At 38.9% G+C, this 13642-nt stretch overlaps 1 protein-coding gene across 1 annotated transcript; it reads right to left on the bottom strand.

Annotated features, from left to right (window-relative positions):
- Positions 1 to 2723: 2723 nt before the first annotated feature.
- Positions 2724 to 6675, bottom strand: LOC121375682 (T-cell-specific guanine nucleotide triphosphate-binding protein 2-like; the record flags this gene model as incomplete). The annotated part of the gene is made up of 1 exon (XM_041503256.1): positions 2724 to 6675. A coding segment is annotated over one exon (882 nt), but the record flags the coding sequence as incomplete, so codon positions are not given.
- Positions 6676 to 13642: the final 6967 nt, after the last annotated feature.

The raw sequence follows: 13642 nt of genomic DNA, 5'->3' as shown, positions 1-13642 counted from the left end.
GGGGGGGGGGGGTGGCAGGCTGATTTTGGCCTGAATTAAATGAAAATGCCCGAATCTGGATGATAACATTTATTCATATTACGGTATCATTACTGCCAAACATAGATTGCAAACGAATTACTGTGTATTTTTACATGGATTACAACTAATTTTGTGGGTAGAATGATGGAAATATATAGTGAAATCAAAAGGATTGAGGCAAAGTAATTTCTCTGTTCTTTTTTTGACCGAATTTGAGGATTTTCTTTCTTTCTTCTTAACCCCCACTTGTCTCATACACTTATGAAACAGTGTATGTTATTGAGTAGGTTAAGGATAGTTGTGGATATGGTGACATAATGTAAATGCTGTAGTGTTATAGTGAATCTGATATCTACGTTTATGTTGTAGATATTTTGTATAGATTAGTGATTACATAGCTCTGCTACTCTATTTTATTTAACAAACATATCAAGGGTATGTTTGCTTGCACACATCATGCATACACACACGAACATTCACAGATCTGTTGTATAATTTCATGTACTAGTAGTACAATAAAGTATTGTTAGCTTTTGTTATTGTTGTTGATTTGGTAAAGACTGTTATTACACGGCAGTGGCCATTGTACATAAATATGCAGTATTCAAGCACGTCTGCCCCGGGTTGAGGCCCTGGCTTCTCAGAGGAAAAACTCCATGGCGGACATACTCGAAACCTCTGGTATATGAGCATGTTAAAAAGTTACGGAACGGAATTCAAGCACACATAATTTTAAGTCGGTTCAATACATTTCTAAAGTACCAACATGGCAGATTGCTTTATGTGAAAATAAATTTGTAGCTTACATGTATACTGAAATCATACATGTATTTACCTGCATTTGTCATATAGAATGCATTCATGCATCAGATTGTTGGATCCAGTAAAAGAATTGCTTAAAATTAACAACTCTACTACGATCCAGTGAAATAATTTGTTAAGTTTTAAATCGCAAATAATAATTTAAAATCATCTCAAAATATTATTTTCAAGATCTTAAAAAATTTAGGTGAACTAGTTTGACTCCCACAGTAGTGTGTTTATATAAATGTTTTAGGTTTCATGTAAAAACTAGATGTTCTCAAATGCAACTGCCTGCATTCTACAAGAAAAAACCAAATGCTGCTAAATGCCAATATTTGTTTTATTAATTTAGCCCACCCCCTTTTCTGCTCAGCGTGAGTATGTTTGTATCTTTCTTTTGGTTTTTTTAAAGTTAAAATTCAGGCCAAATATTAGAAAGTAAATAACAGTGTATCCAGCACAAACTGTGCAGTGATTGAAATATTGCCATCCCATCTGGTCAACATCAATGTGTGACAGGAATTTCAGCCAATTTCCACCTCTGTGTGTGTACACGTGCTGGAGCAGCAATATTTAGACATGATTCGATTTAAACAAGTTAATTTAAAAAAAAAAAAAAAATTAATTGGTGACTGAATCTCACAAATCAAATAGCACCATTCACATACATATATATATTTTAAATTACGGGATGCATGCTGTCCCAGAATCAAATTTCTTCCAACGACCCTGCCTTACCTGTGGGCAGGGGGTATATCTTCGCAGGGCTTTACCTAGCCTTTGTTTTCATTATTTAGCATGTGTACGGTAGTTGACTTGATACATGTGCAAAAAGATCCTTGTGAGATGCAACACAGGGCAAGTACAAAGATAGCAATCTCTAGTGAAGATCGAAAGAGGACACCTGATTAGAAGTATCGGACACTAGAGCTTACTGATTTATTGATCATTGGCTATTGGATGTCAAACATTGGAGATTTTGACATAAAAGTCTCGGAGAGGAAACTGCTACATTTTTCCATTAGTAGCAAGGGATCTTTTATATGCACCATCCCACACAGGATAGCACATACCACAGCCTTTCATAGACTAATTGTGGTGAACTGGCTGGAACGAGAAATAGCCCAAAGAAACTTAAAAGGGCCTCGTATTTTATATTAAAGATGATATCCAGGTAGACCAAATAAAATAATAAGGGTACGTTATATTTTCTAAGGGTTGGGGGGGGGGGGGGGGGGGTAATGCCCTCATCAAACGCCTGACAGCCCCCCGCCCCAAAAAGAAAAAGAAAAAAAGATTAATTAAAACAAATTTGCTCGCCAGTGCCTGTGAATATATCAATTTTGACTTTGCTCAACTAACAAATATGAGCAAAATACTGACCATAAATGTCTCATTTTAGTTACATTTATATATGTGCAACATGGCATTATTAATGTCATAACAGTACAAACATTCCATCTATATTTTAAATAATTTGTGTCAAATCAACACCACTAGGCTGTGACACGCACCCACTCCAGATATCATTCCTATGGGCTTAGAGTGTGGAAAAGAGCGTGTGTGTGTGTGTTATATGTTTTGTATTGAACATATAGAGTGGCCGTAAAATACCATTTATCTCACGAGTTGTTTTACAATGTATCACCTAGAGCAGCCAGTCGTATGTCTGGAAATTGTTAACACACATACGTGTGTAAACAACCCATGTGTTATAAAAAAAAATAATGCATGATGTTCTCACCAACAGGTGAGTAAGAAAGGCTTGTATCAAACAGTTCTGTATAACAGATTTATATCAAATAGTTTTGTATTGCACATAAGCTTGTATCAAACAGATCTATATTGCATAGGCTTGTATCAAACATTTCTGTATTGCAAAGACTTGTATGAAACAGTTTTGTATTGCACATAGGCTTGTATTAGTTTTGTATTACACAGGCTTGTATCAAACAATTTTGTACTACACATAGGCTTATATCAAATAGCTTTGTATTGCATATTGACGTATCAAACAGATCTATATTGCACAGGCTTGTATCAAACAGTATTGTATTACACGTTTGCGTAAAATAAATTGTATTGCACACAGGCTTGTATTAAACAGTTCTGTATAACACAGACTGTTATCAAACAGTTTTGTATTACACGCTTGTATCAAACAATTTTGTATTGCACATAGATTTGTATTACACAGGCTTGTATTAAACAGTTCTGTATTACACAGGCTTGTATCAAACAGTTCTGTATTACATAGGCTTGTATCAAACAGTTCTGTATTACACAGGCTTGTATCAAACAGTTCTGTATTACACAGGCTTGTATCAAACAGTTCTGTATTACACAGGCTTGTATCAAACAGTTCTGTATTACACAGACTTGTATGAAACAGTTTTTGTATTACACATATGCTTGTATGAAACAGTTTTGTATTACACGTAGGCTTGTATCAAACAGATCTATATTGCACAGGCTTGTATCAGTTTTGTATTACACAGGCTTGTATCAAACAGTTTTGTGTCACACATAGGCTTGTATTACACAGGCTTGTATCAAACAGTTTTGTATTACACAGCCTTGTATCAAACAGTTCTGTATTACACAGGCTTGTATCAAACAGTTCTGTATTACACATACTTGTATCAAACAGTTTTTGTATTGCACATAGGCTTGTACCAAGTAGTTTGCATTGTACGTAGGCTTATATCAAACAGATCTGTATTGCCCAGGCTTGTATCAAACAGTTTTGTATTACACATAGGTTTGTATCAAACACTTCTGTATTACACACACTTGTATCAAACAGTTTTGTATTACACAGTCTTGCATCAAAATGTTTTGTATTACACAGGCTCGAATCAAACAATCCACTAACTAGGAACCGCAACTGTTAATCAGTGATATTAAGTAGTCTGTTTGGTTGCATCCAATTGAATTAGTAGTGAAAAGGTCATAAAGCTTGTAAATCTATTATCAATATACGTTTCTAGAATCACCGCCCAAAACTACACCAGATACGTTTCACTGTTGAAAACACTTCCTTGTTGTTCACCTCTTTCGCTCACATCATCCCCTTTAAATCATTACATTAGATGTATTTTGTACCTTTGTGTTGTTCATCTAGAGATGTGGTAGTTTTGCATTGCATTATAGGAATAATAAATGCAACGTGATGCGAGATTAAACAACGTTTATAAATTTGTGTTGTTCATGTATTGATGAATTGTAATATATTTTATGTATAAAGGTAACATGTGATGCAACCTACACGATGGGTATAGGCGTTAGATTTGACCCCCACCTCAGACCATTGTACAAAGTTTATATATAATGTAAACAACTTTGTTGGGTTTTTATATACTCTTCAAAAGAAAAAGAAACTTGACATTGGTAAACAATGCTATCGGATTATTTTTACAGAATCAAAGACATCGTAAAGACAATCAAGTAAGTGAGCGAATATTGATGTAAAAAAAAAAAAAAACCCATGTTCGATTCGCATAAACGTAGTCATAATCAACGTTTGTACTGAAACGCAAAAACACAACCCTCAGAAGCACGTGCATGATGAAGTTCTGTAACTTTGCATGCCGAACCCTCCGTTGGTGGGGCATAAAAGGCCACATCAGCATTGATTTACAGACTGCATAACCACCCTGTAGGTAACGCAGTAATGCCAAGACTGATGTAGGCTCAACGCAATAATGCCATTGAGAGATTGCAAGCAGGGGCATCTCAACAAGCTGTGACAAGGCACTCTAGCGTCTCCAGACAGACCATCCCTACTTTATGAGCACGTGCAAGACAACTCGTTAATGACAGGTCAGGTCGTCCCAGAGTAACCACCGCCGCTCAAGATCGATAAATCCGGGTGTGTCATCTTCGAAATCGAACCACAACAGCAATAACCACAACGACACAAATCCCTGGACTACGCAGAATTTCTGACCAGACAGTTCGTAATCGGCTGAGAAAGGCAGGAATTTTTCATAGAAGACCAGTGCGACGTAACGTTTTGACCCCGCATCTGCAGTGGTGCCAGCAGAGGATGAGATAGACACGTGCCAGGTGGAGGACTGTTTTGTTCTCATATGAGTCTCGTTTTCTCCTCGTGCTGATGGACGCACACGTGTCTATAGACGCTCCAACCTGTGTGCAACAAGTCGACCGTTTTGGTGTGGGCAGAAAACCATCATAGTGGTAGGACGGCTCTTGTGTATGTGGCAAGTGCACTGACGGCATCGGATATCGAGACGAGATCCTGCAGCATCACCTCATTCCACACATGAATGTCATCGGTGGAATGTTTCAGCATGACGATGCCAGACCACATGTTGCATGTGTTAATCAGGAGTTTCTGCAGCGCCATAATGTCCAGACATTACCTTGGCCTACCCGTTCGCCGGATTTAAACCCAATAGAACATCTATGGGATGCACTGGATCAGCGTGTGCGACGGAGGAATCCATCACCCCAGACACTTCCACAACTTCTTACGGCACTGCAGCATGAGTGGCAGAACATTCCACAACGTGTTGTGCAACGTTTGATTGCTTCCACGCGTCGCCGTTGTCAAGGGATTGTGATGGTCATAACCGATACTGACATTTTACCCACCCCTATGTCACACATATGCCTGAGTACATGTTTCAGGTGGATTCCCAGATATGATGTTTCGGACATGTACAGAGTAATCCACTTCCCATGGTGTCTTTATCTTTGGTTGCTTGTATCATGTCTACCAGGTTTTTTTTTTTTTATTATTATTAAATTCAATGTCAAGTTTCTTTTTTTGAAGAGTATACATAAATATGAAATACCTATTCATTTACAATCTATCTTCCTCCTGTTTCCAGTGTAATATTAAAATCTATTCGTTTTTGTCCAATCAAATTTGAGAACTTGTCCGCTGAATGGCAGCATCAACAACGGAAAGTGCATCATCCTCAAACTCTTCGATTGTTTTTGTTAGAAAGTAGTAGCATGTGCCAAAAGACCTGCCACCACAACACCACTTATTATCGGCATTAATGGTATTAATTTTGTAAATTCCCTGGCAGCAGTTTTCTGCACCTGTTTTGTGGCTTGATTTTTTATGACGTCAAAAACGAAGGTGTTTAGGCTTTGTCTTTTGGTGACAAGTGACGAGGCAAACGTGAGTGACTTTATGTAGTAGTCAACAGTCGTGTTGGTCCGGTCTGCCAGCTGTTTCAACGACTCGTCATTTAGGCCATACTGTTTGAGGTAGAAAGTAACCTCCCCTAATAGAATAGCAAGTTCAAGTACAACACTAACCGCAGCACCTACCAACGGAATTGGAACCAGTGCACCACCGGCTGCACCCAAGGTGGAAAGGGTAGACTTTTTCCAAATCCTGTCCTTGAGGTACCTGATTTTCTGTCTAATGACTTGTTTGGATACTGGGCCAATGGAAAGTACAAGAGAAATCCTCTTCATCTCCGGCAGTGCAACTATCAGCTGTTCCATGAGCTCTTCAAACTGCCACATCTCTCTGTGGTAATTAGAAATACAAAACACGCTAGTGTCGGTCAGCTGAGCCGCTTTAAAATTGTTTTGGCAGTCTTTGATTATTTTGTCCAGCACAGCACTCGCTGAGAAATCCCCTCCTCGGATTTGCTGTTCATTTTCCATCGCTTCGTCAATTTTTGTACGAATGAAGAAGAACCGCTTTCCTCTCTTGTCTATCTCTTTTGCTAACCAAACGTCGTTGGTTGAAAATCGACTGTCTGACAGAATTAGGAAAAAATCATACTTTTCAAAGTTGATGCTGTCTAAGTATTTTTCATTTCTTGGATATTTCGGTGTTCCTACACCGGGCAGGTCCCAGAATACAAGTTATAAGGATGCCAATACCTGGTTGGTTCTGTTGTTGTATCACCAGTTCCAACAGCGGCTCCACCGATGTCGTGTGCTGTTACGTCACGAATGCAGTTTATGAACGAGGATTTGCCAACCGCCGACTCTCCAATAATGCCAATATTAATAGTAATATATCTCCATTGGTTAGCCTTATCGTTAAGAAAATCAGCGATACCAGAAACACCATGTTCATCGATATATTGTTTTACTTCTCGAACTTCATGTTCAGAAAATGTACTACAATTGGCGTGTTCCATTGTTCCAAAACATTCAGTCTGAAATAAAATAAATATGTAAATTTTAAAAATGTGTGATAAAAACTTATAAGAAACGTTACGCACTGAACGTAAAACAAAAGTATGGAAGAGCGAGTGGGTCCACATTTACCTGCGAGAGTTAATCCGCCACCGCTAAACGGGGTGGTGATGAGTGGAAACAGGGTTCGTACAGGTGCTTGAAGTGCTTGAAAGTACTTGAATTTTGTTAATGTATTTTCAAGGCCTTAAAAACCTTGGAAAATCGTATTTTTGAGAAAATGTCTATGAAAAGGCCTTGAATATTATTTTCCCCTCCTGAAAAAATAAGAAACATGCCTTTCCTAGCTTTAGTAAAAAAAATTGAATCACTTCCGTAGGTTTATTTATGCATCAAACCAAAACTTCTTTGTCATTCCCGCCAAATATGCGCTTCGGCTGTCCACGGAAATTGAATATTCACAATTACTGCTCTCTGATTGGGTCAAAGTATTTGCGCATGCGGACATGTGGTTGTTGTACATCATCGGAAGACGCCATTGTTTGATTGTTAAACTGACCGTGAGAATTCTTTCAACATGCCAGGCAAGTGTAAATTTAACGATACCCGGTTGCAAACCGAGAATTACAAGGACTGACTTTTGTGTGTGCCCGATGATGGACACAAAGCGCGATGCAGACTATGCTCTAAAGCATTCAGTGTAGCAAGCATGGGTGTTGCAGTGTTACGAAGTCTGTATGTTTGTTTGAATAAATGATCAGGTGTGTACTTTGTTTTGTTTCTCAGGCTAGTTTAACATATTTAATGATGTGCGTTAGTATTTTGCAACTCGATAAATTTTGTGACTGAGGTTTACTGGTGAGCGATAATAGGCGAACAGCCATAGTGCTCTTCGGAAATGACGTCACAGATTAGTTCAGCGACGCCCGCGCTCATGATGCGGACAAGCCGAGCTCGTTTTTAGAATTAAAACTGGAAGGCAAAGCTGTAAAATTGGTTTCTATGAAATAAATAGTGCATCATCTGTAATACACTATGGCATCTGTTGCAAAGAAACACTTAAATATCGTCAATAAATGTACTTACCCCCTGTATTCAAAAGGACTTCCGTGTTAAATTGAAGTCCGAACCAAAATGTTAACTGCGAAAAATTGCTTTCGTACCTTTATTTTACCCACATTTTGTCTAGACAGAAATCTTGAAAAAAAACATTACAATGACACAAATTCACATACAAGATGATAATTATGTGACATATATCGACTTCGCTGAGATCGCATAGGGCAAAAAGCATGTAATTTTGTACCGGCTGCCAGTTTGACTTTTTATGGAATATTCTCCAAGAGGGGTGAAAGGATATGACTTAATCTAACAACGTCATAACATGTTATGATATAAAAGCAAACGTGATGACGTCATATTAATTTTATTATTATTATTATTATTTTAATGATACCACTAGAAATAATTGATTTTATATTAATTATGTCACATACTTTGGAGGCTTTCACCCCTCTTGAAGAGTATTCCATAAAAACCAAAATGGCGGACGACAGAAAACTGCATGTATTTTGCCCTATGCTATCTCAGCGAAGTCGATACTGGCGACATCGTTACAGTCTCGTATGTGAAATCGGTGTCACTGTATTGGTTTTTACACAACTTGTGTCTGAACAAAATCTGGGGGAAATGTAACGGTATTTGAAGGTAGGAGAGTAATTTATTGTAGTTGTTAACAGTTTGGTTTGGAATTTAATAAGGCTTGAAGCAGTATATAATTATATGTGCAATGACAGTCTGCTTTTTATCACTAGGTAAATTTAGTTAAAACATGATTTTGTGTCCTTGAAAAATTTATTTAAGTACTTGAAAAAGTCCTTGAAGGTCCTTGATTTTTATTTTCTCAAACCTGTATGAACCCTGTGGAAATTTTTTAAACAGCTGTGGCAGAACTATTCTATTGTGGCAAAGCTAGATAGTCAAACAGCTGAATATCAACGTGCTTTATTCCTACACTACTGGACCAGAAGAATTGACTCTGTATAATGGAATGTGCCTTCCAGATCCACACACACTGCAAGATATTATTGATGGTTTTGATGCTCATTTTGTGGGAAAGATTAATGAGACATGAACACTGTGTTTAACAGTCGAAACCAAAGTACTGCAGAATCTCTTGAAGACTACGTTGCTGCACTGCACACACTGTCAAAGACTTGCAATTTTTGTGAATGTATGAGAGACAAGTCTAATGAGAGACCGCATCGTTCTTGGTATTTCTGATAATGCTACAAGAAAACGTCTACTTCAAGACTCGGGTCTAAATCTCACTACATGTGTTGATATTTGTCGATGTGCTGATCCATTGGATGTGAAGAAATGTCTGCCCATGCAATCACAAGTCACTCATCAGGACGAAAGTTAAAGTCCAAATGCAAGTTCTGCGGGAAAACTCATCCTTTTAAGAAATCACTTTGCCCTGCTTGGGGGAAAAACGTGCAAAATGTGTAAAAAGAAGAATCATTTCGCAGAGAAATGTCCTATGAAACGAGAACTGCTGGAGAATGTTCGGATTAATTTTGATTCCGATTCTGATTCTGAACAACTTCTCTCAGTAACAGTCAGACAACAGAAGATGATTAAGGCAGAGATGCTGATCAACGAGAAACCTGTCATATTCCAGATTGACTGGTGCATCTGTGAACGTCATTCCTGAAAAGTATATCAAATATACTTCTACTCTTATCGCGTGCAAGACGTCACTTCATATGTGGAACAAGACAGTTCTACATCCGAAAGGGAAGACAAGAATAACTCTCCGCAATCGAAAGACTAGGAAGAAGTACTCAAATGAATTCTTTGTTGTTGCTGAAAACCTGATCCCATTTTTAGGAAAGCAAACATCTGAGGCCATGGGTCTTATAACTGTCAATTACAACAAATTCGAGAGTGTGGCGAAACTTGGTCTACCTTCTGAAACTGTGGATATTTTCACAACTTTTGCAGATGTTTTTGATCATAAACAAGGCAACTTACCTGGAATCGCGCACTTCGAGATAGACTCTACTGTTACTCCTGTGACTTCTGCTGCTGTTCGAGTACCTATCGCTATGAAAACTCGTGTCAAAACAAAGCTTGACAGATTGACTGAAAGAGATGTCATTACTCCTGTTGATCAACCTACGGATTGGACTAACCGTATGGTAGTTGCTACAAAGAAATCAGGTGATCTTCGGATCTGTCGTGATCCTCGTCCATTGAATAAGGCTCTAAAACGTGAACGCTATCCTCTACCTGTAATGGATGACATCTTGCCTAAGCTAGCAAATGCAAACGTTTTCTCAAAACTTGATCTAAGCTCCGCTTACTGGCATGTACTTCTAGATGAAGAATCTAGTCGTCTTACTACATTCCAGACACCATTTTACCGGTATCGATGGAAAAGGCTGCCCTTTGGAACCTCTGTGAGCTCAGAACTCTTCCAGAAACGTCTGAATGCTGTACTGCAAGGTCTTGATGGAGTGATTGGTGTGTCTGATGATGTCATTGTCTATGGATCTGGTGAAGACCTAGAATCTGCTACAGAAGACGATGGCAAGAATCTCACTGCTTTACTCAACAGATGTCGATCTGTGGGAATGAAGCTGAATAAAGATAAAGCTGAAATCCGAAAAAATGAAATAACTTTTCTGGGTTACAAGGTAACCAGTAAAGGCCTGAAGATTGATCCAGAGGAAGTTGATGCTATCCTAAAGATGAAGAAACCTGAAAACGTTGAAGATGTCCAGCGTTTCTGTGGTTTTGTAAACTACCTGGCAAAGTTCTTGCCTAAGCTATCTGATGTTCTTGAACCTATCAGAAAACTGACTCGTGCTGATGTCCAGAAACTTGTAACTGAAACTCCTGTTCTGGTGTACTATAACCCTGAGCGTGAACTTACTATTCAGTGTGATGCTAGCCAAAAAGGACTGGGTGCTGTCTTGATGCAAGATGGCCAACCAATTGCTTATGCTAGTCGTGCCTTGACAGAGACAGAAACTCGATATGCGCAAATAGAAAAAGAAATGTTGGCTATTGTTTTCTCGTTGGAGAAATTCCACCAGTATACATTTGGTCGACACAAATGTTGAAAGTGACCACAAGCCTTTGGAAGCAATTCTACAGAAACCTCTTTCTGCAGCCCCAAGACGTCTGCAAGGTATGATGCTACGTATTCAAGGATGTGGCGTTGCTGTCAGATATAAGAGGGGTAAGGAAATGTACCTCGCTGACACCCTCTCCAGACCTTACCTAACCACTTCACAAAATATGCAAGAAGACTTTGAGCATGTGAATATGGTGAGGTTCCTACCAATCAGAGATGAAAGACTTATCAAACTCAAGAGAGAGACTGACAAAGATGATTATCTTCAGAAGCTGAAGTCTGTAATCGTACATGGATGGCCTGATGACAAACAAAAGTTAGCTGCTGAACTTACACCATACTACAGTTTCCGTGATGAGATGTCTGTTCAAGATGGTCTGATTTTCAAAGGTGAAAGAGTTGTTGTGCCTTTTACCATGCGTCCAGAAATAAAACTGCAGTCCACTCTTCCCATGCTGGAATTGAAGGATGTCTGAAAAGAGCCAGAGAATGCTTATTTTGGCCCGGCATGTCTGCTGACATTAAGCATTACATCTCGACTTGTGAAACCTGCCGTACATATGAGACCTCACAACCAAAAGAGACACTTATGAGCCATGATCTATTCGAGCATGATGGAAAAGACTTTCTAGTCACTGTAGATTACTTAAGCAATTACTGGGAAATTGACACTCGAGAACACAAAATCATCAACAGTCATTAGAAAACTTAAATCGCACTTTGCTCACTATGGTTGTCTCTGCATCGTTGTAAGTGACAATGGACCTCAGTTCATCTCTACATCATTCGCAAACTTCTCCAAAGAATGGGATTTTAAACATCAAACCACTAGTCCCTACAACAACAGAGCTAATGGAAAAGCAGTCTGCTGTCAAGACTGCTAAATCTCTCCTGAGAAAGAAAAAAGAACAAGACCAGTTCTTGCATTGCTGAACTACCGCAACACTCCTACCCAGGCGACAGGAACAAGTCCTGTACAACGATTCTTCAACAGAAGAACCAGAACTCTACTTCCTACCTCACAGAATCTTCTCAAACCATTAATCAACATAGAAAATGAAAGAATGAAGCTACATGATCAGCAGAAAAAACAAGCAAGACTGTACAACAAAAACGCGAAAGATTTACCTCCCTTAGAAGAAGGTGACATTGTACGTCTGAAACCTTTTCAGATCGGTGAGAAGAAGTGGGCAAAAGGTCTAGTTAAAAATCGCCTTGAACGCGCCTATGAAGTCGCGGTTGGAGATGCCATCTACAGACGCAACCGTGTACATCTGAAGAAAACTTCAGAACCTCGACCATCGGTACCTTCGTGCATGGAACCTACCGGAATAGCCAACAGTACTAATTCTAAGGGACTTCCTGTGACACAAGAAACTGTTATTAGTCCAACCGTGAAGAGTCCATGCAAACCTTCCAGTTCTGCAAAGATCGGATCTAAAATACCAATCCGTAGCGATCTGGACGTGTTGTGAAAACTCCAGCCATGACAGACTTTGTTAAATTTTAATGTTCTTGAACAAATGTCTCTGCAAGTATTATTTGATTAATTGTCAGTTAATGTTTTGCATATCTAAAGAAATTAACATTAACTGTTAGATGGGTTTAATCAGTTGACTGTTATTGTGTTCGCATTTACTTATCTGTGGCACTACTTTGTGAAGGAGTTAAATCTGGATTTTAAAGCAACAAACTCATTAATATTTAAAATTTATGTGGTTATGAACAGTTCTGTTCTATCTGGACTCTTAAAAAGCAAACACTAGCAATGTCTTCTTTTATTCTTTAAAGTTCAAAGGAAGTTAAACAATATTGTGGACAGAACGATGGAAATACATTGTGAAAAGATGTCAGCCTACCTCATGTGGCCTGAATATTTCTATCGTTTTTTTCCGATTGTGAGGATTTGATCCAGCATTGGGTGGTGGTGGGGGCAAGTAGTATATTAAAAAGTGCAAAAAGCAATAACTTACGCGAATAAATATACCAATACGGTATATGCCAGTTCTCTTTGTTTATCTCCAAACGCTTCCGTGGCTGTAAAAAACAAATAAAGGCTCGTAGTTTCACCAGCTTAGTCGACCTTAGTTTTTTTCGCTAAACGTTTTGCAAAATATTTTGGCTGGACTGGACTGGAAACTCTATTAACGTGCCCCTATCCACGAAGGTTCAGGCACGCCCACTACGGATTTAGCCTCTGACTTCGCCAGTGACTAACTCCGGAGCAGGGGGATGGGGGGGGGGGGGGGGGGTGTAAGTTTGAGGTGGGCGGAATTTGGAAAAAAGCCATTTAGTAAGGTCAACGCGAGCGCGGACCAAATAGCAGACACTTCGCAAACTTGAAGTACACCGAGTGGGAGCCGTGTTCTGATTGGCTGAATTTCGATTCCTCGGTGAAGCCTGTATTTTACCTAAGTCTACAAAGAGTAACTGCCTCCAAATACATGTCCGGACTCTAAAATTTAACCCAAAATAGTTAAGACTGCTCAGCCAAAAGGTTTTTAAGGTGATTTTGAGCAATTGAACGGGCGCCAAAGT

Source organism: Gigantopelta aegis, chromosome 6 (assembly GCF_016097555.1).
Source record: "Gigantopelta aegis isolate Gae_Host chromosome 6, Gae_host_genome, whole genome shotgun sequence".
Classification (NCBI taxonomy): Eukaryota; Metazoa; Mollusca; class Gastropoda; order Neomphalida; family Peltospiridae; genus Gigantopelta; species Gigantopelta aegis.
This window is presented reverse-complemented; position numbering and strand designations above follow the sequence as displayed.